Raw genomic sequence first — 22,958 nt, forward strand, 5'->3', positions numbered from 1 at the left:
GGTTCTAGCTCAGATCCAGCCACCAGATGGCTCATGGGATTCATGGTTTACCGGAGACATAAAGAGGGAACTATTGGTCGACGGTAAGTCCTCTCCTCTTAGGAAGTAGTAGTAGATGTTCTCACTTTTAACTCTGAAGAGAAAAATGGGGACTCCTGAGCAGCCCTCAGTCTCTATATCAAAAGAGTACAAAGCCAGGAAAGAAAGAAAAAGGAAAAAGTATAGGGCTAGATGTAGCTCGATTGGTAGAGTGCTTGCCTATCATGCACGAAGCCCTGGGTTTGATCCCCAGCACCAGATAAAACCAATATGGTGGTGCACACTTGCAATCCCAGCACGTGGGAAGTGGAAACAGGAGGATGAGGAAGGAGTTCAAGGTCATTGTTGGCTACATAATGAGTCTGAGGCCAGCCTGCATTACTGCATTATATGAGACATTGTCTCAAAAAAAAGATTGATGGACAATGACGATGGAGAAAAGGGGGACCCTGATCTACCTTCCTGCTCACAAAGGCAAGATGTAAATGGGAACAATTAAACACAGATTCTTTACAGTCTACTGAAAACAAGTCCAAAACCACAGGCTTCTTCCCGGGGACCAGTGGCATCTCGGCATGTGCAAAGGACAAGCTGTTAAGGGGGGGGGGGGGGTGAATTTTTTCCAGAGTTTAGGGCATCTTCTAGAGCCTGGGCACTTAGTTTTTTCTGTGGAGTGACTCTGTCAAGGAGAAACAGCAGATGAGATTTACGTGATAGATAGGGGCAAGTCTACACCAGCAAATGTAAGGAGTATAGCCTTTTCAGGATCACAAGAGGATTTAATCCTGTTAGAAAACTGGTGCGTAAGTGCCCAGCAGATCCGTTCATTGATTGCTCTAGTCAGACGTTCATCATTCACACCAACTCCGTTATCTGTGGTAACTAGGAAATAGAGTCCATGTGTCGGGCATCTGCTTAACATGTGCATGGCCTTGGATTCCAACACCTGCTTTCTTTTTTTGGTGTGTTGGGGGTTGAAACAGGGTTTCTCTGTATAGCCCTTAGCCCTGGCTATCCTAGAACTCGCTCTATAGACCAGGCTGACCTTGATCTCACAGAGATCCGCCTGCCTCCCCGCCCCCATCCCTCCCTCAACCAGTGCTAGGATTAAAGACGTGGGCCATCACGTCCAGCTATTACTTAAACACACTGTATAAAGATCTTTTGGGTGTGTGTTGCCTGCATGTATGTATACCACATGAATATATAAATGCCTGGGCCCCATGGATTGGGAGTTTCAGACGGTTGTAAGCTGCCATGTGAATGCTGAGAACAAAGCCTGGGTCCTCTTCAAGGGCCGCAGTGCTCATAGCCTCTGAGCCGTCTTTCTCTCCAGCCCCCTAGGATTTGATTTCTTTTTCATGGTGTGTGCCGGGGTGTATGTGGAGGAATGTGCATGAAGCGCCCATGGCAGCCGGAAGAGAGCACTGGACATGCCCTCAAGCTGGATACAGGGAGCCACTCTAGGGCTGCTTCAGACAGTCTTCTGCAAGAGCAGCCAGCTCAACTCCCCCCACCCCCCAAATTTTAATAATTTGATAAACGTTGAGGCACATTAGCATAGCAGGTATGACTTAGGAGAAAGCAACTTCAGTTACCGGTGGTCAGGCAGCCCGGGAAGCAGACTTGGGGTCTTGTGTCACTGCAAAGGATTTTAAGCTAAGTGAGCCTTGCACGATGGTGCACACCTGTAATCTAGCACTTTTGAGGCAGGAAGAGCGCACCGTCATTCCTAGCTACATAGCCAGCTGGAGGCCAGCCCGGGCTAGATGAGATCTTGTCTCAAAGAGCCAGTCTTCCTCTCCTTAGGCCACCATGCCACCCAGACTGAGGAAAGACTGTGGAATTCTGGGACCATGTGAGCCTAAGCCACATTGGTAAGTACCGGAAGCGTCCAGGAGGAGAAAGGGGATGCTAATGGCATGCCTCATCACAGGATCAACTTCGACAGAATCACCCAGGTGACTCTGAGGAAGCTGGTATGATGAGTCATTACCACTTAAAGAGGAACCAGAGCTTCGGCTGAACTGTCCACCTGGATAAACTGTGGACACTGATCAGTGAGCAGACTCGGGTAATGTTGCCAAAAACCAAGACTGGAGCTGCTCTTGTCACTGGTGTGGTGGGACTGGGGATGGGAAAGCTGGCTAAGCAGTCTGTCATCATCGTAAAGACCAAATTCTGCAACAGAAGAGCTGAGGAGATCAAAGGTGTTGGGGGTGTCTGTTTCCTAGTGGCTGGAAGCCAGGCAGGGAGGTTCATTAAATGCTGACATTCTTTAAAAACTAAATAAATCTCCAAAAAAAAGAGGTATTCTTTTACTGCCTCTTCCACTTGGGATCCTTTTCTGTACTCCATTTCACTTCAAGAAGCTAAAAAAAAAATTTGTTTTGAGACAAGGGTCTCATGTTCAGGCTGGCTTGGAATGACCTGACCCCGAAGTCTTGACCCTCCTATCATCTTCGCAAATGCTGGCATGGCAGGCTCATTGCCACTACAGCCGGCTTCAAATAAGAGGTTTCCAATAGACAAAGTGCATTATGAAAGTAGGGCAAAGAGTCCCACGTGGAGGCCCGAGATTTGCTCAGCACCAGTTTCCTCACTTATGAAAAAACGAAGATCTTAGTCGGGCAGTGGTGGCGCACGTCTTTAGTCTCAGCACTCAGGAGGCAGAGGCAGGCGGATCTCTGAGTTCGAGGCCAGCCTGGGCTACAGATCGAGTTCCAGGACAGCCAGGGATACACAGAGAAACTGTTTCCAAAAAATCAACAAAACAAACAGAAAACAACGATCTTGAGATCTTTCGTAGTCTCTAGAATTTGGTCTGGGCATCGCAAGTGTTGTCCGGGAGGACTCCGGTGGAGCTGGCGGTCTGGCGACTTTCCCAGCCTGAGCTGGAAACCCCCTCACCCACCGGTCAACCCCGGAGTCCCCCGCTGGGACTCAGCCTGCACGACCGGAAACGGTCCCTTCTGTTAAGACAACAGCCCGGGAGCTGGCCCGGGGCCCGCCTCTCCCTCCCGCACTTCCCGGAGGCTGGCTCGCTCCCCAGCACGATCAGCTAGGACCCAGCTCTAGCTAACTCTGCATTGTCAGCCCGCCCAGCACGCCGCGTTCTCGGTCTTTACCTGCGTCTCAAAAATTCTAGTTCCCCCGCCTCCTGTTTAGTGAAAGCACCTTCTCCTCACTTACGCTATTGGTCGGCGGAGCCGTCCCTCAGAGAAGAGGCCGGGACAGGTGCCCTTCCGAGGTTCTAATTGGTGGTCTTGACAGTCACTCGCCCGCCTCTAGGTTGCAATTGGCCCCCTTTGAAAGAGGGCCGGACTCTCGGGCTTGCGGTCTCTGGGTCTCTAATCCCTTGAAGTTGAGCGCGGTTGTCCCCGCCTCCTGGGTGCGTCTCATTGGCTCCATCCCTGGGCTCCGGAGTTGTGATTGGTTGTCGCTGTGCGGGGCGGGCCGGCCAGAAGCCGCGGCCGTTGGCGAGGGTCCGCACTTACCCCCTCCCGTCCCTCAGCCGAGTCGAGACTCGAGAAGCTCCACCTCCTCGGCGCGTTCCGATTGGGCCGTTCTAACGCGTCTCTGGCTCGTGATTGGTCCGCGGGGTTCCTGACCCTCGCTCCCGCCCCCCGGAGGCGACTACGGCGGCTCGGAGGTGGGGGAGGGGCGGGGCGGGCCGGCCGGTGCCGTCAGTCAGGCAGCGGGAACCGCCGGGAGCGGATGGCGGCGGTGGTAGCGGGCCCACTGGCCGCCGGGGGTGAGGAAGCTGCAGCTGCCGTCTCCGTGCCAGGGTCTCCTGGTCTGCCCGGGAGCCGCAGCGCAGAGCGAGCCCTAGAGGAGGCGGTGGCCACCGGGACGCTGAACTTGTCCAACCGGCGTTTGAAGCACTTCCCGCGGGGCGCGGCCCGCAGTTACGACCTGTCAGACATCACCCAGGCTGGTGAGTTGCGCCGGTGCCCGCGGAGAGGAGGAGGGGACCCACCCGGGACCGCGACCCTCATTTGCATAGCCCCGCCCCGCGCTCGGAGCAGGCCCACCCCTCCACCTGGCAGTGGCGGGGGCTCGCCCCCCGGGGTTGGCACCGAGCCCGCGACCTCCCCGCCCCGCCGTGGCAGAACCACCGCACAATGAGTTGGCTTCCAGCGTGCACACACCACTCCCGGCCGAGCTCTCGCAGACTCTCCCCTTTATTTGCACTTTGCGCACCTGTAGCGCGGTCCCGCCCCTCACCTGGCTGCTGCTTCAGTCCTAGATCGCATGGGCCCTTAAAGCAAGCCCCCACTTATAATCAACAGCCACTGCATTTTTCATCCTTCGGGTCGTTTCCAACTCCTTCCCCTCCACCTCGATCCCCCTGCCCCAGTTATCTCCTCCCCAAGGATCGCCCCTAACAACCCGACCTTTCTGCTTGCTGTACCCTTGTCTCCTCGAGTCCCAGACCCTCTCCCGCGTCCACCCCAGCCCGTCTGTGGGAAAGAAGTGAATCCCCCGCTGTTAACTTTCCATCTATTATCACCGTCCCCTTGATCTTCTTCCTGCCTCTGTGAGGTCACTGTGCAGCCTGTGACCTCATAGGAACCCTAGAATTACCATGTCAGGTTCTGCTTTTCCCTCAGGGGAGGAACTTGAGGCAGTTTACTGAAAGGAAGGAAATTGTATCTCTTAGTTGGGAGTGCTGACCTCCTGGAGACTCTCTTTCCAGTCCCCGCCCTCAGGATCCCTCTAATCATGTCCCCTCCACCCTGGGGTGTGTGTGTGTGTGTGTGTGTGTGTGTATGTGTGTGTGTGTGTGTGATCCCTCTAATCGTGTCCCCTCCACCCTGTGTCTGTTGATGGCCAGGCCCTGGGGACTGTACTGTGACAGGTGAGTCAGGCTTCAGCTGCTTAGGAGGCAGCCTATGAACTTGGGCTGGCAGCTGAGGGTGGGGATCAGAACACAGGACTGCATTCCGGGAGCCCCACCCCGGTCTAGGCTGGAGTGAGGGCCCCTTTCTGCGTCTCTCAGCTCCGGGGCGGGATCAAAGAGCACGTTGCTCCAGCAGGTGCCTGCCCACCTGCAGTCACACCCTCTGGCTGGGCCACAGTCTCCCCTTACAGCTCTGGAGAGAAAAAGTTTAAATCTCTGTTTTTAAATCCCCCCCCCCCCCTACTGCTGAGTGAGTCCTGGGAATGGGTGAGCCCCACGAGCCATTCTTGCCCCTCCCAGGCCCCCCCAGCCCCCCAGCTCCAGATTGACCTCAGCAGCTGTGTGACACTGGCCGTCTGTTCCCTTTCCCCTCCCCCCTTTGCTTGTTTTTTGACAAAGACCAAATGTTTTTCTTTACTTCCTCAGGGCTCTGTCTCAGTGAGTGGACTCTTGGGGAAAACTACCGAGCACTCCTAGCCCCTCCCAGCCCCTGCCCCCACCCAGCCGCCTCCTCCAGCATTCCGGCTGAGGGCGCAGCTAGGGCTCCCCGGTACAGGTTCACTTGTGAGGTGAAGTGGGAAATCCTCTAAGCCCTCTCTGCCTTCTTCAGTCTCTTCGGGGCCCAGGTTCTAGGCAGGTGGGTTCCATTATGTCCAGCTGGCCTGTCTCCTCTCTCCAAGCTGGGTACTCCTAGCCTGGGAGGGGTGACAGGAAATGGGGGACTGTCTGAAGCCCAGAGTTGCCCGGTGCCCCTGTCCTCCACATCCCCTCACTCTCCAACCCAGACCAAGTACTTTAGCGCTGTGCTGCTGGACTGTTCTGAACGTCTCCTGCTTGCTCTGCCCCTGCATGCCCCCTCTGTGGCCACTCCTGACACTGGAGGACTGTGTTCCCTTGGCCTGCTGGTAGAGAGCTGGGTTGGGGGAGGGCACCTTCAGCAAAGGAGAAGTGTAGATCACTCTCCCACAGACCACATCCTGTGCCCCTAAGCCCGGCCTCCTCCAGCCTGGGCTCCTTCCGCCCCTGACTTCTGCCCTTTACCCCTTACCCTCATCCCATCTTAACGTGGTCTCCACTCCAGTGAACATGCACACACACACATGCACACACACACTTGCACACATGCATATGCACACATGCATGCATGCACGCACACACACACACACACATACGCACGCACGCACGCGCGCGCGCGCACGCACGCACTCTCATGCATTTGTGGGCACAGAGGGAACAGGCAGGTGTCGGGCATGGGTGGAGGACCAGATGCAGGCCTTCCACCCTCTCTGGAACTGTTTTTCCCACACTAGCTCTGTGTTCACTAAGGCTGGGGCAGAGAAGAGGAGTGAGCAGTTTGTAGGGCATCAGGCTAATATCCCCTGGGAAACAGATCCTACAAGCCACAACCCAATGGATTGTTTCTACCCCATTTCCTGTCACAAGATGCATTTCCTCAGGGACTATCCCCAGTTTCCCCTCCTCTCAGCTTTTACTCCCCACTAAGGAGGCCCTTAAAGAAGCTCACAATGTCTCTTGCCTGGGATTTCCCCTCAAAAGCCCAGACACCTCCCAGGGCATGCGAACAGACCGAACAGAAACACAGACTTCTAGGGGTCTGTGGTCCTCGTCCACACTGCAGGGAACCACAGGCTCGCCTCTGGCAGGGCCACAGTGAGCACTGAGATAAGGGAGGAAGGCTCTTCCCTTCCTCACCTCTGCTGCCTGTTCTGCTTAAGGTAAATGCAAAGACTGAGCCTGGGCCCCGTCAGAGAGGAGGTGGAGGAAGACAGCTGGGGTTGGAATAGGGCAGCCAGCCTGGGGACAAGGGGGTCCAGTGGGAGGCACCTCGAGGACTCTGAGAACTCGCTTCCCAGCTCCAGCTTAGCCTGCTGCCTTTCCCTCCTAGACTCCCTGACGCTAGACGTTCATAGTCCTTTGGCCCTGGAGGTGAGGAAAAGCTGGCCGAGTGTCCCTAGAGCTGGCGTCTATCTCGATCTCGCTTTCTTGCCTGGGTTGAAAACAGGTTGACGCTGGGAGGAAGGCTGGCTCTCCCTCCCTGTGGTTCCCCCAGAGGCTTCTTTCTGTGTTATCCCCTGACCTCTCCTACCTGTCCTCCCTCTCTCTCTCTCTCTCTCTCTCTCTCTCTCTCTCTCTCTCTCTCTCTCTCTCTCTCTCTCTCTCTCTCTCGTGCTGGGATCCCATCCAGAGCTGTCTGGTGCTAGACCCATTGATCGTCCAGCCCCAACCAGCTTTTTTCTGGCAGGGAGTGGGGAGAGTAAGTTCATGAGTGTATGGAGGCCAGGAGAGGACGCTGGGTGTGCTGTTCCATCACTCTCCACCTTCTGTCTTGAGAGGGCATCTCTCACTGAATCTGGAGCTAGGCTGGCAGCCCACAGGCCCAGCTAACGTCTTCTGACTCCCAGCCAGTCCCCCAGCACTGAGGTCACAGGTGCACACCCGTGCCCAGCGTTTACGTGAACGTGGGCTCTAAACTCAGGTCCGCGTGCTGTGTCGTGAGTGTGCTTGCTCCCTGAGCCGTCTCCTCGTCCCTCAGACTGGTTCCTTACAAGCCTATCCCCCTTTGGGGATCTTTCGCCGTTCAGTTCTCCTGACATCTCAGAACACAGGGACCACAGCGTCACAGAGCCCTGCCGCCACACTGCTAGACGACTTCATTTGTCTTATTTTGTGGGGTGGGGGTAGACAGGCTCTAGCAAGCTGTCTGGTCCTGAACTCTTGATTCTCCCCTCTCGGCGGTTCTGATTGTTGGAGATACAGACGTGAGCCACCCCATGCGGCTTCATTTGTAATAAAGATGGTGTTCATGGTCCGTTGTACCCTCTCAAGTCGGCTTCTCTGACTCGGTATCCCTCTGGCCTTCTCTTGGCCTTTCTGGTTGTGCTTGTACCGTGCTTCAGTTTGTAGAAGGCTTGTTGTTTCCCCAGGCAGCCCACGTGCTGAACGTGTGTGTGTGTACACACGTCTGGGGAGGCGAGGGGCTGGGTCTCAGCTGTCCGTCAGGTGCCACCCACTCTGCGTCTCTGAAGCAGTCTCTTGACTGACCTGGTCACTGAACCAGCCAGGCTGTCTGCCCAGCTGGCCACTGAGCACCAAGGAGCCACTTAGCCCCGCCTCTCCAGTGTGGGATTGCAAGTGAACACTGCCACACCTGCCTTTTTATATGTGGGTTCTGGGGGCTGGAGCTCAGGTCCTCAGCTTTACCCACGTAGCTGTCTCCTCAGCCCTAGGGGCCTGATTTCTTCGGTCCGCGGGGGCTCAGGAGCTGGCGCTGGATCAGGGGACACTCAGTCCCCTTGTGCAGGGCCGAGCCTCTCCTGACCCCTACTTTCCTTAGACTTGTCTCGGAACCGGTTTCCCGAGGTGCCTGAGGCCGCGTGCCAGCTGGTGTCCCTGGAAGGCCTGAGCCTCTACCACAATTGCCTGAGATGCCTGAACCCAGCCCTGGGGAATCTCACAGCCCTCACCTACCTCAACCTCAGGTAGTGGGAGCGTCTTCTCCTGGCCTCCAAGACCAGTGCCATTGCCCTGAGAGGTCCCTGGTCCCCAGAGCAGGCCCAGTGCCGGGTGCCTTGCCTGAGGAGTGAGCCCGCTGCCTCTCTCCCTCCACAGCCGGAACCAGCTCTCCTCCTTGCCACCCTACATCTGCCAGCTGCCCCTTCGAGTACTTATCGTCAGCAACAACAAGCTAGGAGCCCTGCCTCCAGACATCAGCACCTTAGGAAGCCTGCGGCAGCTTGTGAGAACCAGGGGCAAGGGCAGAAGAGGGACTTTTGGGGGTAGCTAGAGAAGGGTAGGAAGCACCCTTGGGAAAAGGCTTGGACGAAAGACAAGTAAGTGGCCAGGGAGAAACAACGGCAGAGCGACTTCCGCCGCTCCTGGGCTGATGGCGCCTTCTCTGACCTAGGACGTGAGCAGCAATGAGCTGCAGTCTCTCCCGGTGGAGCTGTGTAGCCTCCGCGCCCTGCGGGATCTCAACGTTCGGAGGAACCAGCTCAGTGCCCTGCCTGATGGTAAGGAAAAGGGAGCCCAGAGGGTGGTGGGGGGTGTGCCTGTGTGCGCTTGCGCGCCTTCACCTAGGCTGCTGTAACGAAGATGCCGTGTGGGGGGGCTCTGAACAGCACTGTCGCTTCCCACCGTTAGCTCAGGGTGCCATGTGGTCAGTGAGGGTCCCACCTCACTGGCTCCTCACCTCACAGAGCAGAGAGAGCTCCTGGGGTCTCTGGGCTCTGTGGTATAAGGATGCTAATCCGTTCTGGACTCTGCCTCGTGACCTTGCTACCACCCAGAGGCCCCGCTTCTCCTACCAGTCACTGTGAAGTTATGATTTCAACACGTGACATGGTGAGGGGCGCAAACATGAATCGGAAATAACGCTTCTACCTTGGAGAAGTCACAGGCAAGAACTCTTTTAAAAATACCCTTGCCTTAGTTGCTCAGGGATCTTCAGTAGCTAAAGCAAACAGTCAACAGTTGTATTTGCTCTTGACCATGGCAACCCTCTGGGGCTGGGAAGGCGTGGATTCCCAGTTCTGTTTTTATGTGGGAACAGGCTAGGAAAGAAGGGTAGGAGTGAAATCAGTCAACTGTAGAATCAATCCTAAGGTTGGAAGGGACCGTCAGGCCCACCCAAGCACCCAGCCCAGCAACAAGAGCTCTCAAGGACTCTGAACTGGAGGTGGCGGCGGGGGAGGTCCTGACATGACAGTCTAGGCAGCCCTGTTTAATGAGGTAATTATGACGTACCAGATGGTCTGTTGGGAAGCAGGCTTGTTGCTCAGCCAGGTATGTGTGCTTCCTGTGTTTCAGGTGGGGCGGTAGATGTGACTGAGATCTGAGACAGCCCTCAAAGGTGTAGTGGCTTAATGGAGACAGGCATTCATAGGGACCTGCTAAATCAGGAGGCTAGGGAGCCAGGGAGTGAGGGAGAAGAGGGCTCTTCTGGGAAGTCACGTCTCCCCGAAGCTCAGACCTTAGGAGGTGAGCGTCCCATCCTTCATCCAGGCAGAGGAAGGAGCACCATATGCAAGGCATGGAGATGGGGAGCAGGATGCAGCATGGATGCAGTCAGAAAGACAAACTCGAGGGCGGCAGGAAGAACAAGAGCAGTGGTCACCCACTTACCCATTGTCCTGCCTCTTTCTGCCCCTTCTGCCTCTGCCGTCCACCTGCCAAGTCTGTTAAGTGTCTTAATTTTCTCTTACTGTAACGAAATAACTGAAGCTAAGGAATTGGGTTTTGTTGAATTGAGACAGGATCTCACTATGTAGCCACCGTGGAATTCACTCTGTAGACCAGGCTGGCCTGGAACTCACAGAGATCCACCTGCCTCTGCCTCCCGAGTGCTGGGATTAAAGGCCTGTGCTACCTGGCTGGAATTTTGTTTTTTGTTTTGTTCTTTGAGAACAAACAAGATTTTGTGTTTTGTTTGGCTGGATTTTTTTTTTTTTTTTTTTTTTTTTGGTTCTTTCTGTTTGTTTTTGTTTTTGTTCTTTGTCTCTTGTAGTTCAGGGTGGCCTCCAACTCAGTACATAGCCAAGAATGGCCTTGAACCCCTGTTTCTCCCGCTTTTACCTTCTGTGTGGTGGGATTAGAGGCATGCGCCGCCATGCCTGGTCTCTGCAGTACTGAGGACCAGACCTAGAGCTTCATGCTTTCAGGTCAGCATTCCACCAACTGAGCTATGTACCCAGCACTCCTTCTATTTCTTTGGTTTTTGAGATAGGGTCTCACCCTGAAGCCCAGGCTAGCCATTCACTTGTGATGTGCCTTTTGTCTCAGCCTCCCAAGTGCTGGGATTGTAAGTGTGAGCCAGCACTGAGGCTTGAGGACCAAGTAATGTAATTTTTAAAAACATTTATTTCTATTTATTTATTTATTGTGGGTACCTACACATTCTTATGTGCAAGTATCACATGTCTGTGGGTGTCACCAGGGTAGCACAGGGCAGCACAGAGCAAGAGTGCCAGAGAAAAGGCCACTTCTTTTTTTTTTCCCCCGAGACAGGGTTTCTCCGTGTAGCTTTGGTGCCTGTCCTGGAACTCACTCTGTAGCCCAGGCTGGCCTCAAAGTCACAGAGATCCGCCTGGCTCTGCCTCCCGAGTGCTGGGATTAAAGGCGTGCGTCCCCACCACTGGCTGAAAAGGCCACTTCTTAATGGTCCATTAATCCATGAATCCACCCGTGGAATAGCCCATTCCATTCATGCCTCGAGAGACCCATGACCCCGTTACCTCCTGTCGATCCCACCTCAGAACACCAGTGTCAGGGATTTGGTGATTAAGTATCTAATGCTTGAAAGTTAGTCATAGCAGTAGGGGCATAAAACAGGGAGTTCTCCCTGGGGCCATAAAAGACCCAAGCAAAATGCTTCTTGAGTATGAAGGAACAGTGAATTCCAAGACCCTGGGGTATGTGAAGATTCATAGAAGAGGTAAAGCTTGAAAATAGGCTTCCTGATTGATTGAGTGAGTGAGTGAGTGAGGCTCTCGTGTAGCTCAGGATGGCCTTGAACTAACACACTATTATGTCGCTGAGGCTGGCCTTGAATTGTGTGCTCTTCTGCACACCATACCCACCCGACCTCAGCAGCCATGGCTGTGTGGTATGGGAGGCTTTTGTGCAGGAGTCAGTTGGTTTGTGTCTTGTGCTGCTCACTTGAGAAGGTAGAGTGGGTTTCGGTGGGGGCTGCCAGGGGAGGAGGATGCATAGGGCTCCGCGGCAGCTGAAGCCCACAGACAGGGCTTGGCTCGGCTGGGAGTGGGGAGAGGAGCAGTGGTTTCTGGTAAGTGAACTGAGCCGGCCAGGGTGGTAGGCTGTGATGATGGAGCCAGGAGTGACTGGCTGGCCAGGGCCAAAGACAAGGAAGAGAACTCAAGGCCTCAGGCCTGGGCTTCTCCTAACTCGCCCCTTGCCCAACCCTAGAGCTGGGGGACCTTCCTCTGGTCCGCCTGGATTTCTCCTGTAACCGTGTCTCCCGAATCCCGGTCTCCTTCTGCCGCCTCAGGCACCTGCAGGTCATTCTGCTGGATAGCAACCCCCTCCAGAGCCCGCCTGCCCAGGTGAGGTGCAGTCTGGGTGGACCTTGAGGACAGTGATGCTGTTAGCATGGGAGGGTCCAGTAAGGCTTGGGGAGCCACCTTATTCTCACGCCTGTGCCCCCACACAGATCTGTCTGAAGGGGAAACTTCACATCTTCAAGTACTTAACGATGGAGGCCGGTCGGGGAGCTGCCCTCGGGGACCTGGTCCCTTCCCGCCCCCCAAGTTTTAGTCCTTGGTAAGGCCCTTGGTAAGGGAAGGAATCCTCTTCTCGGGACCAGAGACCACCCCTGGATTCCAGGGGAGGGGAGGGTGCTGCCGGCATGGGACTGACCAGGTCTCCCTGGCTGCTCTAGCCCTGCCGAGGACTTATTTCCGGGACGCCGGTATGATGGTGGCCTGGACTCCGGCTTCCACAGTGTTGACAGCGGCAGCAAGCGGTGGTCAGGAAACGAGGTGAGGACCCCGGGGTGTCACCGCTGGGGGGACGCGGCACTGAGGACCCTGACTGAATCCCCTGTAAGAGGCACCTCCTCCCTCTCTCCCCAAGAGGCTGGCTCTCCCCCGTCCCCTGTGTGGGACCCCATATGGTCTCAGCCCTGCAGAGAGCCCATGTCCCGTCTCTGCCTTAAAGTCCACAGATGATTTTTCAGAGCTGTCCTTCCGGATCTCAGAGTTGGCCCGGGAGCCCCGGGGGCCCAGACACCAGAGGGACGACGGCCCTGGTGAGCGAGGGAGTGTGTCCAGGAGGCGAGGGTGGGGTGGGCCCGGAAGCCCTCCCGCTGGCTCGCTAACGTGCCCTGGCCTTGCAGGCGATGGAGACCCGGAGCAGATTGACTTTATTGACAACCATGTTCCTGGGGAAGAGGAAGAGCGGGGTGCAGCTGAGGTGAGGGCCCGTGATGTCCCTTGTCCAGGGGAAGGGTACCCCATGGGGACACCAGGGCAGGCCGGGGGACCAGGCCGTCCTCAGCCTCTGCTGCTCTGTCCTCAGGAGCAGCTGCCTGCTGAGTTGAGCCTTGTGGCAGATGTGGAGAAGACATGGGGCAGCAGGTACTTGAGCCCCACGCCCACACCTCTGCCCTGTGCCCAACAGTCCTGGGGACCCCCTCCACCTGACAGAGGTCTCTCGGGCTGTCTTCCGCAGGCGGGAGGAGCCTGCAGGGGAGGAGAGGCGGCGCCCAGACACTTTGCAGCTGTGGCAGGAGCGCGAGCGGAGGCAGCAGCAGCAGCAGCAGAGTGGGGGGTGGGGATCCCCCCCCCCCCCGGGACAGGGGAGGGCGGGAGGGCCTGGGGCTGCTGGACCGCGGGCAGAGGCGACCCCTCAGGCTTGTGTTCTGAACGTGTGGCCTGCCCGGAGCTCACGCCTGCTCCGCTTCTTGCAGTGTCCTTAAGCGGGGGATCAGAGCCGCGGGCGCCTCGTCCTCGGCCGCGCAGGCCGCCTCCAAGTAGGTGTCCTCCCGTGACCCGTCTCCCTACGCCGCCTTCGTGGCCCTCTCTGAGTCCCTTCTTTTTCTTCAGTGGCCCACCGAAGTCCAGTGCTACCCAGCTAGGAGTTTCAGGGGGGCAGGGAGCTCCCACACCGCCCCCCGTCTCCCAGGACTCCATTCCTGTATCTGGACCAGGTAGGACAGTGTTTTAGAAGGTGGCTTGGGGTTGCTTGGGACACAGGCCTGAAGGAGGAAGAGTGGGCCACTGAGGGGGTGTCTCTTGCTGTCCCTGGCTTCCCCAGTGACAGCTCCTGTTCCCAGGCCGCTGGGCTCCATTCAGAGACCAAACAGCTTCCTCTTCCGTTCATCCTCTCAGAGCGGCTCTGGTGAGTGTCTGCCGTTCTGGCACTAACCTCAGGACTCCTGTCGCTTGGGGCTTGAGTCTCTCAGGGTCTTGTCCCTTTCCGTGGAAAATCCCACAGCAGGAGGCGGTGCTGGTATGAGACTGTGGGAACTGCCTCCAAAGTCCACCGTGAGGCAGAGCTATCCCTGTCCTCCCTGCTCCCCAGGCCCTTCCTCTCCAGAGTCCGTTGTGAGATCGCGGCCGTTTCCTCAGACTCTGGACGAGAAGGAGCTAATGTCCCAACTTCGCCAGGTGAGCAGAGCAAAGAGATGTGGGTAGGCAGAGGCCTGACCCAGCATGGACCTCCTTCCCCTTTCTTCCCTCAGGACCTGTGCACACAGCCCCCAACTTCTCTTTCCTGTCCCAGCACTGTTGTTGAGGAGGGGAAGGCATGGAGTGAGTCCCGCTGACTCACCTGCTCCTCCTGTCTCCGCCTCCAGATCCTGGAGTCCCGGCTGCAGCAGCCCCTGCCTGAGGACCTGGCAGAGGCCCTCGCCAACGGGGTCATCCTCTGCCAGCTAGCCAACCAGCTGCGGCCCCGCTCTGTCCCCTTCATTCATGTGCCCTCACCTGCTGTGGTCAGTGGGAGCCCGGAGGAGGAGGAGGAGGGCACGGGACGGGTGCGTGGCTTTGCCTTTCCAAACTCTTCCATTCCCCCACCTTCAGCCAAAGCTCAGTGCCCTCAAGTCTCGGAAGAACGTGGAGAGTTTCTTAGAAGCCTGTCGAAAAATGGGTGTGCCTGAGGTATGGGGGTGCTCTTTGCTCTGGGGCTCAGCTGAATACCGTGCACGCGGGTGGAGTTCCATCCACAGGGGATCTAGTTCTCCCGAAGCATGTGTCCCGGGCCCACCCTCACAGCTCCTGCCCGCCCGCCCGCCTCCTGGCTCCCTGTCCGTCCTGCATGTGTGCATGTGTGCATGTCCGCATGTCCGCATGGCTCTGGCTGTGCTCCTGGTGTGCGGGGGCGAGGGTGGGAAGGTCTGTGGCTTGATGCTGCTAACACCTGTCATTTGTCCTTGTCCATCTGCCCTGCCCTCCCTCCCAGGCTGACCTGTGCTCGCCCTCGGATCTCCTCCGGGGCACCACCCAGGGGCTGCGGACCATACTGGGGGCTGTGATCCTGGTGGGGGGCAAGGCCCCCCTCCCAGTCCCGCCCTCCTCCAGTCTGGGTGGCTTCCTCCTCTTCTACGTGGTCTCCATGCTGCTGCTCTATGTCGTCTACACTCGGCTCCTGGGCTCCTAGGACCCACGCTGTCCCTTCCTTCCCCACCTTCTATTTATAGTCCTCCTAGTCACCCGTGCCCCCCAGTGCCTTCAGCCCTACCAAAGACACTAGTGCACCCTCACAAACACTGACCTCAGAAGCCCCCCAGTGCCCACAGTAGCCCTTACCCTCTAGTGCTGACGGTGCCTTCATGTCCCCACCAGCCCTGTCCCCCAGAGGGCGACAGACCTGGGGTCCTTTCCTCCTCCCTCCCTCCCCCTGCTGGCTGCTAGGGGGAGCTAAATTTTCTCTGTTTTGTAGAGAGAACTCTATATTTGTAGGGTGCGGGCCCATCGTGGCCCCTGGTTCTGTGTATAAACTGTATAGACCGTCACGTCTGTGTCTCGTGTGAGCCGCCGCCGCCGCCGCCGCCGGGCCCTGCCTGCCTGGGCCCCGTGTCCGTCAGCCTGCCTGTCCCGGCGGTGCCGTTGGAGATGCCAGGCCTCTCCTGCCCTGAGCCTTCTGTGTCCCGCTTCCGTCATGTGCTGACAGCTTCCGTGTGCCGTCTGCCCAGGCATGGGGCAGTGTCTACCAGGAGCGCCCCACCCCGCCCACCTTGCTTGGGGAAGGCCAGGGGAGACTTAACCTGGCCCCTCCCCCAGGAGTCCCTGTGCCAGCCCCACCACATCCTGGACGAGGAGGGGGCCCCTGGAAGGGGCCTCCCTCACATCGCTGCTGTCCTCCACGCACTTCTGGAACAGCCTTAGGGTAGAGGTGGGGGCGCTTGGCCCAGCCACGCCGGACCTGTCCTGGGAACACGACACCTGGCCTTGCCAGTGAACAAGGACTTGGTGACCACGGCCCTGCGTGTAGCAGGGGCTTGGGTACCCCGCCCTTAGGCTGCGGGGTGCACCCCGGGTCTGGGTGAAGAGTGGTGTGCGAACCCAATAAAGAAAAGCCCCAAGGCCTGCAGCTCGGCCCTCAGGTGTGTGCCTGTCTGTGCGTGCGTGCGCGAGCGTGCGTGCGCGAGCGTCTTGAGGACCTGGGTCCTCTGCGGCGGCCTGGGCCCTGCTTCCGTGCGGGGCAGAGGGCTGCCCGGGCACAAGTGCCCCAAGGCTCCGCCGCCAGGGGGCGCCCTCGAGAAGCTGGCGGGAGCGCACCACGTGGCTGTGGGCGCTCTGGCGCAGGCGTCGTGGCGAGGCCTCGGGTCGACTAGACGTGGGCGCCCATGTAGTCGGGCCGCGGGCGGGCGGGCGGACAGGCGGGCGGGCCAGCCGAGGGGTGCCTGCGCCCCACCACGCACGATGCTGCCCTGGCTCGGGCCGTGGGGCACAGGCCGGGGGGAGGCGGCGGGGGAGCCAGGCCCCTCCACAGCCGGTGACCACGGCAGCGGCGGCGGCGGAGACGGGAGCTCTGGAGAGGAAACCACGGAAGAGCCCGGCCTGCCTGCGCAGGGCAGGTGAGGCGTGGTGCGGCCGCTAGGAGGCGCCCTGGGCCTGGGGTGCTGGCCCTGACCCCGGCCAGCCCTGGGAAGGGCCGCGTGGAAGAGCATGTCCTTCCCTCCACGCAGCAGCCCACAGCCCCGGGCGCTCAGCCCATCTGAGGCCGGAGCAAGGCCGTCGCCGCCCTCCGGTCACCTGGCCCCCGAGCAGGCCGCCGCCGAAGAAGCAGCCCCAGGTAGGCACCAGGTCTCGCTGTTTTTACCCACGGGGCCCCGGGGATGCAGAGCCGGCTCCAATCTCGTCCCCCTCTCCTTGTAGGACCTCTTTCTCCCCAGGTGACCGCCCAGGTCACCCCCTCGAGGATGACCCCGCTGCCACTCTGGGATCCCAGCCACGAGGCCAAGGCCAGACCTCAGCTGGTGGTGAGTTGGGGGACGTGGGGCTCTGTCTCCGGGGAGCAGGAGGTGCCATAGGAGATGGAGCTCAGTCACCTCCTGCTCCCACAGGGGCCCGGCTGTGGGTCGGGCGTGTCTTTGTCCAGCAGGACTCTGTGTCATCCTTCCTGGCCTATGTATGACGCCTGGGGTCGCATCCCTACCTCGGGGCATCCAGAAGAAGAGCGGGTGGCCAGGGATGCAGGTACCGTGGGAGGCGCCTCGGCTCAGTCGGGAAGCTGGTGCGGTGAGGGCTGGGATGGGGGGCCGAGGCCGCCAAGCCAGCGGGCTCTCCTCCTCAGGGCTCCCGGTGACGAGCTATGATGATGTCTTTCTCTTGGACCCTCTGCTGCCCTGTGGGCAGCGCGTTCCCCTCTACCTGTCCAAGCCCCCTCAGCAGGTAAGAAGAGTGCGCCCCTTCCACTCTCCCCCCCTTCCTCCGCGAGGCCTGGGGGGACAGCTTTCCCTTCCCGTGTCCTCAGGCAGTGGGCGCTCGGAGGCTGCTGCTCCCACCTCCCATCGTGTCCTCCTCGGTGCGTCCCTCGCCATCCCAGGCCTGCTCCTCCGCCTGGCTCAGCGAAGCAGAGATGATCGCCCTCACTGGCCTGCTGCAGATGAGCCAGAGCGAGCCGCGCTCTCAGGCCCCGGCAGGCCCTCTGACCTCTGCCAGCTGCCCAGACCCTGCCGCTGAAGGCCCAGGCCCCAGGGGTGGCCAGAGCTGTTCTGGGAGCACTGACCCGGGCCCCACACACAGCCCAGATACCCACTGTTCATAGCCCCTCCCTCCGTGAGTGCTGGCTTCCCACAAGCTGTTCCGTTGACAATAAATCCGTTCGTTTGCAAACCAGACTGCAGCCGGGGACAGTGGGCCATGGGACGCGGAGGAGGCGGGTTCCTTCATTCAGTCTCCTCACTCACCCTCGCCCACTGCTTGGGGTGGGGAAATCCACTGAGCCGAGACAGTCAGGGTGCAGAGCACCTTTAATGGGGAGGTTGGGTCCACAGGATGTGGCTGGGCTGTGCTCTAGGAAGCAAGGACTTGGTCAGCTCGGCCAGGCCCCGAGAAGGGTCAGGTGAGCCTGACTGGCACCCGAGGAGGACTCGGGGGGCAGGTGGCTGGGGGGGCTCTGACGAGATGCCTGGTGCTCCCATCGATTTTGAGCTGGAGTTCTCGGAGTTCCTCTCTGACTTGGAAAAGTTGAGTGAGGATAGCTCTTGGGCTCAGAGGACACAGTGACATCTAGTGTCAGCTGCCAGCCTGTGAGGGGACAGACTGTCCAAACTGGGGTGGGGATCTTCGTCCATGGTTTGGCCACAGCTAGCTTGAGACCGATTCTGTAGGAATTCCTCAGGGGGATAGATCAGGGGGTTTCGGCTGAGAGGGCCCACACTTTGTAAGGTTTGGGGGTCTTGTTTGTTTGGTTTTGGGGGGTTGGGGCAGAGAGGGGGTCTAGAACTTTCTCTAAGAGTCTAATTTCTGGGGAGAATCTCTTCCCGAGGGTTTCCTAGCTGGAAGTGACAGCCGGCAAGGGCAGCAGAGCAGCCTACAAGGGACTTGGTGGCCGCAGGGCCCTTGCGTGCCGGAGCTGAGCTGGAAACTTTTTCTCCTCTTTTCCTCTCTTCCCTGACCAGTGCCCGGGTCTCCTCCCCGGACCATCTCCCACAGTTCTAGAACTTGATGCTGGCATAGCTATGTGGACTCTCCCGGGGGGCTGCTCCGGGCACCTCCAAGGGGGGCACTAGGTCCAGGTCCACGTAGTTGAGGCAGTTGTCCAGAGATCCTGGCTTAACACTGTTCATTCCTACATAGTCTGGGATGTACATGTAGTCCCCAGATAGTTCTGAACGTTGGGACGAGTGGGCCTGAGCCTCTGTGGGTCCCCATCTGTCCCTAATGCTGCGGGGGAAACCCTGATGCCCAGGTTCAGGATCCCTGGCCTTGAGCTCGTAGTACAAAGGCCCTGGTAAGAATCTGTTCATGGGCATGTATTCTGTGCCCTCAGAATCCTGAAGCGACTTGCCCAGAGCTACCCTGGCAGGGGTGGGAGGAAGGCCTGGGGGTGCCATCCACATGTAGTCACCAGCCTCTCCTCCCCCCATGTGCACGTAGTCATCCCTGACTCCCATGGCGATATAGTCCCCATCCAGATCTAGCCCCTTGTAGGAGGGGGCGGGCCCCAGCCTTTCCAAGGCCTTGAGGTAGTCCTGCTTTTCTCTCTCACCGGGGCTTCGTGGTTGCGCTGCAGAAGTAGGGGTTTCATACGGTGCCGGGGCAGGGGCTGCAGAAGCACTCTTGGGAGGCTCTCCGGACGGTGGCTCGTCCTTCCCACTGCTTCCACTGCTCCCCAGCCTCTTCATGGCAGCCAGGACGGTCTCGTGAATGCTTTGGGCCACCACTGCATCAGGCGCCTGCATCCACAGCTCCCCGGGACCCGTGGGCGCCGAGCGCCCGAGTTCCAGGAAGAAGAAGGAGTCCGCATGGCCGCAGCGGCGCACGCTGAGCAAGGACAGGCGCAGGGCCGGGGGTGGCGATGCCCGGCTGTCTCTGGAGCCTTTGCTTCCTGGCTTCCGCAGGAGGCTCAGGGACCCAGAGCCCAGGCACAGGCGATAGCTGCCGCTGCTCAGGCCTCGTGCTCGGCCCAGCCCCTTGGACCTCAGTGTCACAGGCCAGACGTCCTGGAACGGGGCGAAGATCCAAGACTCGGGGGCCTCTCGGGGACTGAGACCTGGAGAGAACAGGCAAGTCACTGGGAGGCCGGGGTGGGGGTCACGTGCCCCCAGGAAACCAAGACGCGTGAAAGCTTGAGATTTGAACCTTCGGTGATCTGGGGGAGACGGGTTCTGGATGAGCTGAGCTGGCACCCCCCTGCCCTCCCCGTCGCCCGGGGCTCACCCATAGCCGTGGCGGCAGCCGCAGCGGCGGAGGCGCGCACCTCCAGCAGGGCGCTGTACCACACTTGCTGCTCCACTTCGCTGGCCGCCGCGACGCCCAGGCTGCTGTCGCTGGTATAGACGACGATCAGGTGGCGCTGGCGGGCATCGGCGCGCTTGCTGATGGTGCAGGCGCCCTCCAGGCTCACGCTGCGCCGGGGTCGCGGCGGGCGGCAGCCGCCGGCCAGGAACTTCTTCTCGCTCTCGTAGCACTCCAGGCGCGGAGGGTCCGCGCGCAGGACGAAGAAGCGGCGGCGCTGGGACTTCTGCTTCCGCAGGTGGCCACAGAGCCGCACGTCGGGTGGGCAGGGCCAGGGAAACGGCGGGCCAAGGGACGCGTCGGTGGACTCGGCCCCGGGGGAGACCGTGGGACCCGCTGTGGGGCCCGAACCTGCCGGCTTCATCTCCAGCCAAAGGCAGCCAAGCGCCCTCGGAAGGACCGATTCGGATCGGGTCCCCTGAGCCACCACCGGCTGGGGACGAGTAGCAGAGACCTGGGAGATGGCAACGGTCTAGTGACCCTGCATCTCCCCACGCCCTCTCCCGCCTTGGAGTCTGGTGCACAGGGAGCCTGCGCACCAGCGGGAGTGTGTCCCGGTGGCCAGTGACACCAGGACTCCCAGGTCTAAGGAAAGCTGACCCAGCTGGTCAGTCTCGCTGCTGGAGTCTCCACCCCTTCAAGTTAACCCTCCCACGCCCGAGCGCCGGAATCTGAGTTTGGGACCCACCGGCTAGAGTAGGAGCCCTGCACCGCTGGGACCGAACTTTCGCAGGGGCGGGGAGTGTGCGGGCCTCTCCACCAATCAGCTGACGGGATATGGGGGTGGAGGAGTACGGCCTGGGGCGGCCTCGGGCAATCCCGAACGCCGGATACCAGGGTGCAGAAGCGGCTGTGCTTGGTAGAGATGGGACGAGGGATTAGAAGAGCGGCCTAGCGGGCCATCCCGACTACGGCACCAGCTCCCCAGGCCGGAGCCACCCGCTCAGCCTCTACCCGGAGTGTCCCTCTCCTTCCCACCCAGAGGTGATTTGTGTGCCTTTGCTCCCGAGTCATCCAGAGAGCATGGCTGCTGACCGCTGCAGAGCTTCTAACTGCGGTTCCTCAAAGAGTTTGGGGCGATTGGATGTCCCAGGACAGGGACACGAGTAGACGGGTCCCTGGTCACGCCCCGTACCCACCCGACTCCTCTGCGTTCTACTTGGATGCCACTGAAAGAAGCGGTCCTTTCTCAGGGACACCTTCAAAGTTCCCCTCACCACCAAGTCAAAATGCTGACCTGAACCTGACAGCGGCTGTGGTCACAGAAGCCAGGTTTCTGTGAGAGATGCCTCGTGACCCTTTGCATCCTCAGAGGTTAGGGTGGGGTCAGACTGCATATGCGTACACACACCGTGAGTGCACATGGCTGCGGAGGCCAGAGCACGACCTCTGGTATCAACAGGAGCCAGCCCCCTTGTTTTTGAGACAGGCTGACCCGCTTGGAACTTGGCTAATAGATTAGGCTAGCTGGCCAGGAGGCCCCAGAGATCTGTCCGACTCCACTTACCCCACACTGGGATTACAAGTGCATGCTACCACGCCCAGCTTCTTAAATATATTATGTGTGTTGTGCAGGTTGCCTGTGTGTGTAGGTCAGAGGACAACTTTGGGAAGTTGGTTGAAGCAGGGTCTCTTTCTGCCACTGTGCCGTGTACTCGGGGCACGCTGGCCTGGAAGCTTCAAAGCTAGTTATTTGTAGCCTTGGCTGTCCCGGAACACACTCTGTAGACCAGGCTGGCCTCGTCACGAAGTGCTGGGATTAAAGGCGTGTGCCACCGCTGCCCGGCTAGTGGTAGTTGTATATATTTATATCTTGCTATACTGTACTGGGATTATGACACATGCCATGAATCCCACTCTTACGTGGATCAAACGGGCCACCAGGCTTGCACAGCGAGGACTCCGCCAACCGACCTATCTCCCAGCCCCTTGGATATTTTGTTTTTCCACACTAGGAACACTGGTACAGATCGAGGGGCAGGGAGTGGTACGGTGCAGTCGGTCACAGCGTAGTTGACAAGCAGTGGGGCCTATGTAGACACGGTGACCCCCCAGCGCTGTGACAAACAAAATCCCCGTGGGGAAAGCTGAAGGTATAGAGAAGAAAAGGCCCATCTTACAAGTAAACAGAAGCAGAAGAACTTGGGTCTTTTTCTCAGGCTAGTCCAAGGGCGGCCCAAGCAGAGGCCCAGGGCCCACCTGTAATCTGGAATACTGGAGAAATTACTTGCCATGATCTTTGAAACTGGGCAACTGAACACCTTTCCAAACGCCGCATTGAGGGCAGATACCCAGTACCGACATTCATCATCCGTATGGGCATCGAGTGCCTGGGGCCTGCCCAGGTGCTTCCCAGCCAGCCAGAGCCCCACCCAGGGCAGGAGAAAAGCTCAAAGTCCAGCTGGTAGGCCCTGGAAGGCAGCCCTGCGGATAAAGCATTTTTGCAAGTTTGTGACTTGAGCTGGGTCCTCGGGATGCACAGAAAGCTGGACATGGAAGCCACAGCCTCAACTCTAGAGCCCCCAAGTGAGATTGGGTAGTGTGGACGGCAGGACCCCGGCAGCTCTCCAGGCTGTTAGCCTGAGGTATGTGGGGGCAAAGAGGTCTCCATCTCAAGGGAAACAGCCTCACCCCCTCAGGACTGATTTGACGCTATCCAGGAAGGGTCTCTATCTCTTCCTGCCTCCCTGAACCTGGTCATCTTGCAAACATCTGTCCTTGTGAAATCCCATCTGCTGTCACCGAGACGGCTCCAAACGCTCTGTGTCATTCAGCCCTGGAGCGCTGGGTAAAAGATAAAGCAGGAAGCGGCAGTTATCCAAGGACCTGGTGTGGGGACTAGCAAGAGCTAGATGTAAACAGTGCCAGGTGACTTGGTCTGCTGGGTACCAGGAAAAGCCTGGCTTACCTCAGTTGCCATAGCAACAACTCTGCTCTTGGCCCTGCTTTGACATATTTTATGATCTGAAACCCCAGCAACCCAGGCAGTGGCATATTTGGGGCCCTGCTAGGTTCAGGGCACACCACGTTATTAATTTTGTTAGCAGGGGTAGGAATCCATTTAGCGGAGCCTG

At 58.7% G+C, this 22,958-nt stretch overlaps 3 protein-coding genes across 6 annotated transcripts; 2 read left to right on the plus strand and 1 right to left on the minus strand.

Annotated features, from left to right (window-relative positions):
• Positions 1 to 3,687: 3,687 nt before the first annotated feature.
• On the plus strand, positions 3,688 to 16,009 carry Lrch4 (leucine rich repeats and calponin homology domain containing 4). Of its 4 annotated transcripts, none has more exons than XM_042267833.2 (19): positions 3,703 to 3,976; positions 8,298 to 8,442; positions 8,573 to 8,699; positions 8,868 to 8,973; positions 9,965 to 10,139; positions 11,967 to 12,021; positions 12,129 to 12,238; positions 12,357 to 12,456; positions 12,635 to 12,725; positions 12,813 to 12,889; positions 12,995 to 13,053; positions 13,148 to 13,246; positions 13,386 to 13,448; positions 13,522 to 13,625; positions 13,733 to 13,816; positions 14,000 to 14,085; positions 14,274 to 14,411; positions 14,500 to 14,577; positions 15,700 to 16,009. In XM_042267833.2, the coding sequence occupies exons 1-19, from the start codon at positions 3,757 to 3,759 to the stop codon at positions 15,802 to 15,804; spliced, it is 2,022 nt and encodes a 673-aa protein (XP_042123767.1). In that variant the 5' UTR covers positions 3,703 to 3,756; the 3' UTR covers positions 15,805 to 16,009. The 4 variants fall into 4 exon arrangements, with proteins under 4 accessions (XP_006971291.1, XP_042123767.1, XP_042123766.1 ...); XM_042267832.2 differs by lacking the exon at positions 15,700 to 16,009 and adding an exon at positions 14,879 to 15,431 and having other exon boundaries at positions 3,704 to 3,976; XM_006971229.4 differs by lacking the exons at positions 9,965 to 10,139; positions 15,700 to 16,009 and adding an exon at positions 14,879 to 15,431 and having other exon boundaries at positions 3,688 to 3,976; positions 11,885 to 12,021.
• Positions 16,010 to 16,284: 275 nt separating this feature from the next.
• Positions 16,285 to 17,757, plus strand: Sap25 (Sin3A associated protein 25). The gene is made up of 6 exons (XM_042267846.2): positions 16,285 to 16,496; positions 16,608 to 16,714; positions 16,798 to 16,901; positions 16,986 to 17,118; positions 17,216 to 17,313; positions 17,396 to 17,757. Exons 1-6 carry the CDS (start codon positions 16,342 to 16,344, stop codon positions 17,687 to 17,689), a joined length of 891 nt encoding a protein of 296 aa, XP_042123780.1. The 5' UTR covers positions 16,285 to 16,341; the 3' UTR covers positions 17,690 to 17,757.
• A 119-nt stretch (positions 17,758 to 17,876) lies between these two features.
• LOC102925735 (uncharacterized) lies at positions 17,877 to 20,463 on the minus strand. The gene is made up of 2 exons (XM_006971226.4): positions 19,807 to 20,463; positions 17,877 to 19,639 (listed from the first exon to the last, which is right to left on the minus strand). Exons 1-2 carry the CDS (start codon positions 20,246 to 20,248, stop codon positions 18,582 to 18,584), a joined length of 1,500 nt encoding a protein of 499 aa, XP_006971288.1. The 5' UTR covers positions 20,249 to 20,463; the 3' UTR covers positions 17,877 to 18,581.
• Between the last annotated feature and the right edge of the window lie 2,495 nt (positions 20,464 to 22,958).

Source organism: Peromyscus maniculatus, chromosome 23 (genome assembly GCF_049852395.1).
Source record: "Peromyscus maniculatus bairdii isolate BWxNUB_F1_BW_parent chromosome 23, HU_Pman_BW_mat_3.1, whole genome shotgun sequence".
Lineage (NCBI taxonomy): Eukaryota > Metazoa > Chordata > Mammalia > Rodentia > Cricetidae > Peromyscus > Peromyscus maniculatus.

Coding starts and splice junctions, on each gene's coding strand:
- Lrch4 (XM_042267832.2), top strand. CDS start 3,757: ATGGCGGCGGTGGTAGCGGGCCCACTGGCCGCCGGGGGTGAGGAAGCT. Junction 8,443..8,572: donor CTCACCTACCTCAACCTCAG/GTAGTGGGAGCG, acceptor CTCCCTCCACAG/CCGGAACCAGCTCTCCTCCT. Junction 12,890..12,994: donor AAGAGCGGGGTGCAGCTGAG/GTGAGGGCCCGT, acceptor CTCTGTCCTCAG/GAGCAGCTGCCTGCTGAGTT.
- Sap25 (XM_042267846.2), top strand. CDS start 16,342: ATGCTGCCCTGGCTCGGGCCGTGGGGCACAGGCCGGGGGGAGGCGGCG. Junction 16,497..16,607: donor GGCCTGCCTGCGCAGGGCAG/GTGAGGCGTGGT, acceptor CCCTCCACGCAG/CAGCCCACAGCCCCGGGCGC. Junction 16,715..16,797: donor CGCCGAAGAAGCAGCCCCAG/GTAGGCACCAGG, acceptor CTCTCCTTGTAG/GACCTCTTTCTCCCCAGGTG.
- LOC102925735 (XM_006971226.4), bottom strand. CDS start 20,248: ATGAAGCCGGCAGGTTCGGGCCCCACAGCGGGTCCCACGGTCTCCCCC. Junction 19,640..19,806: donor GGCTGCCGCCACGGCTATGG/GTGAGCCCCGGG, acceptor TGTTCTCTCCAG/GTCTCAGTCCCCGAGAGGCC.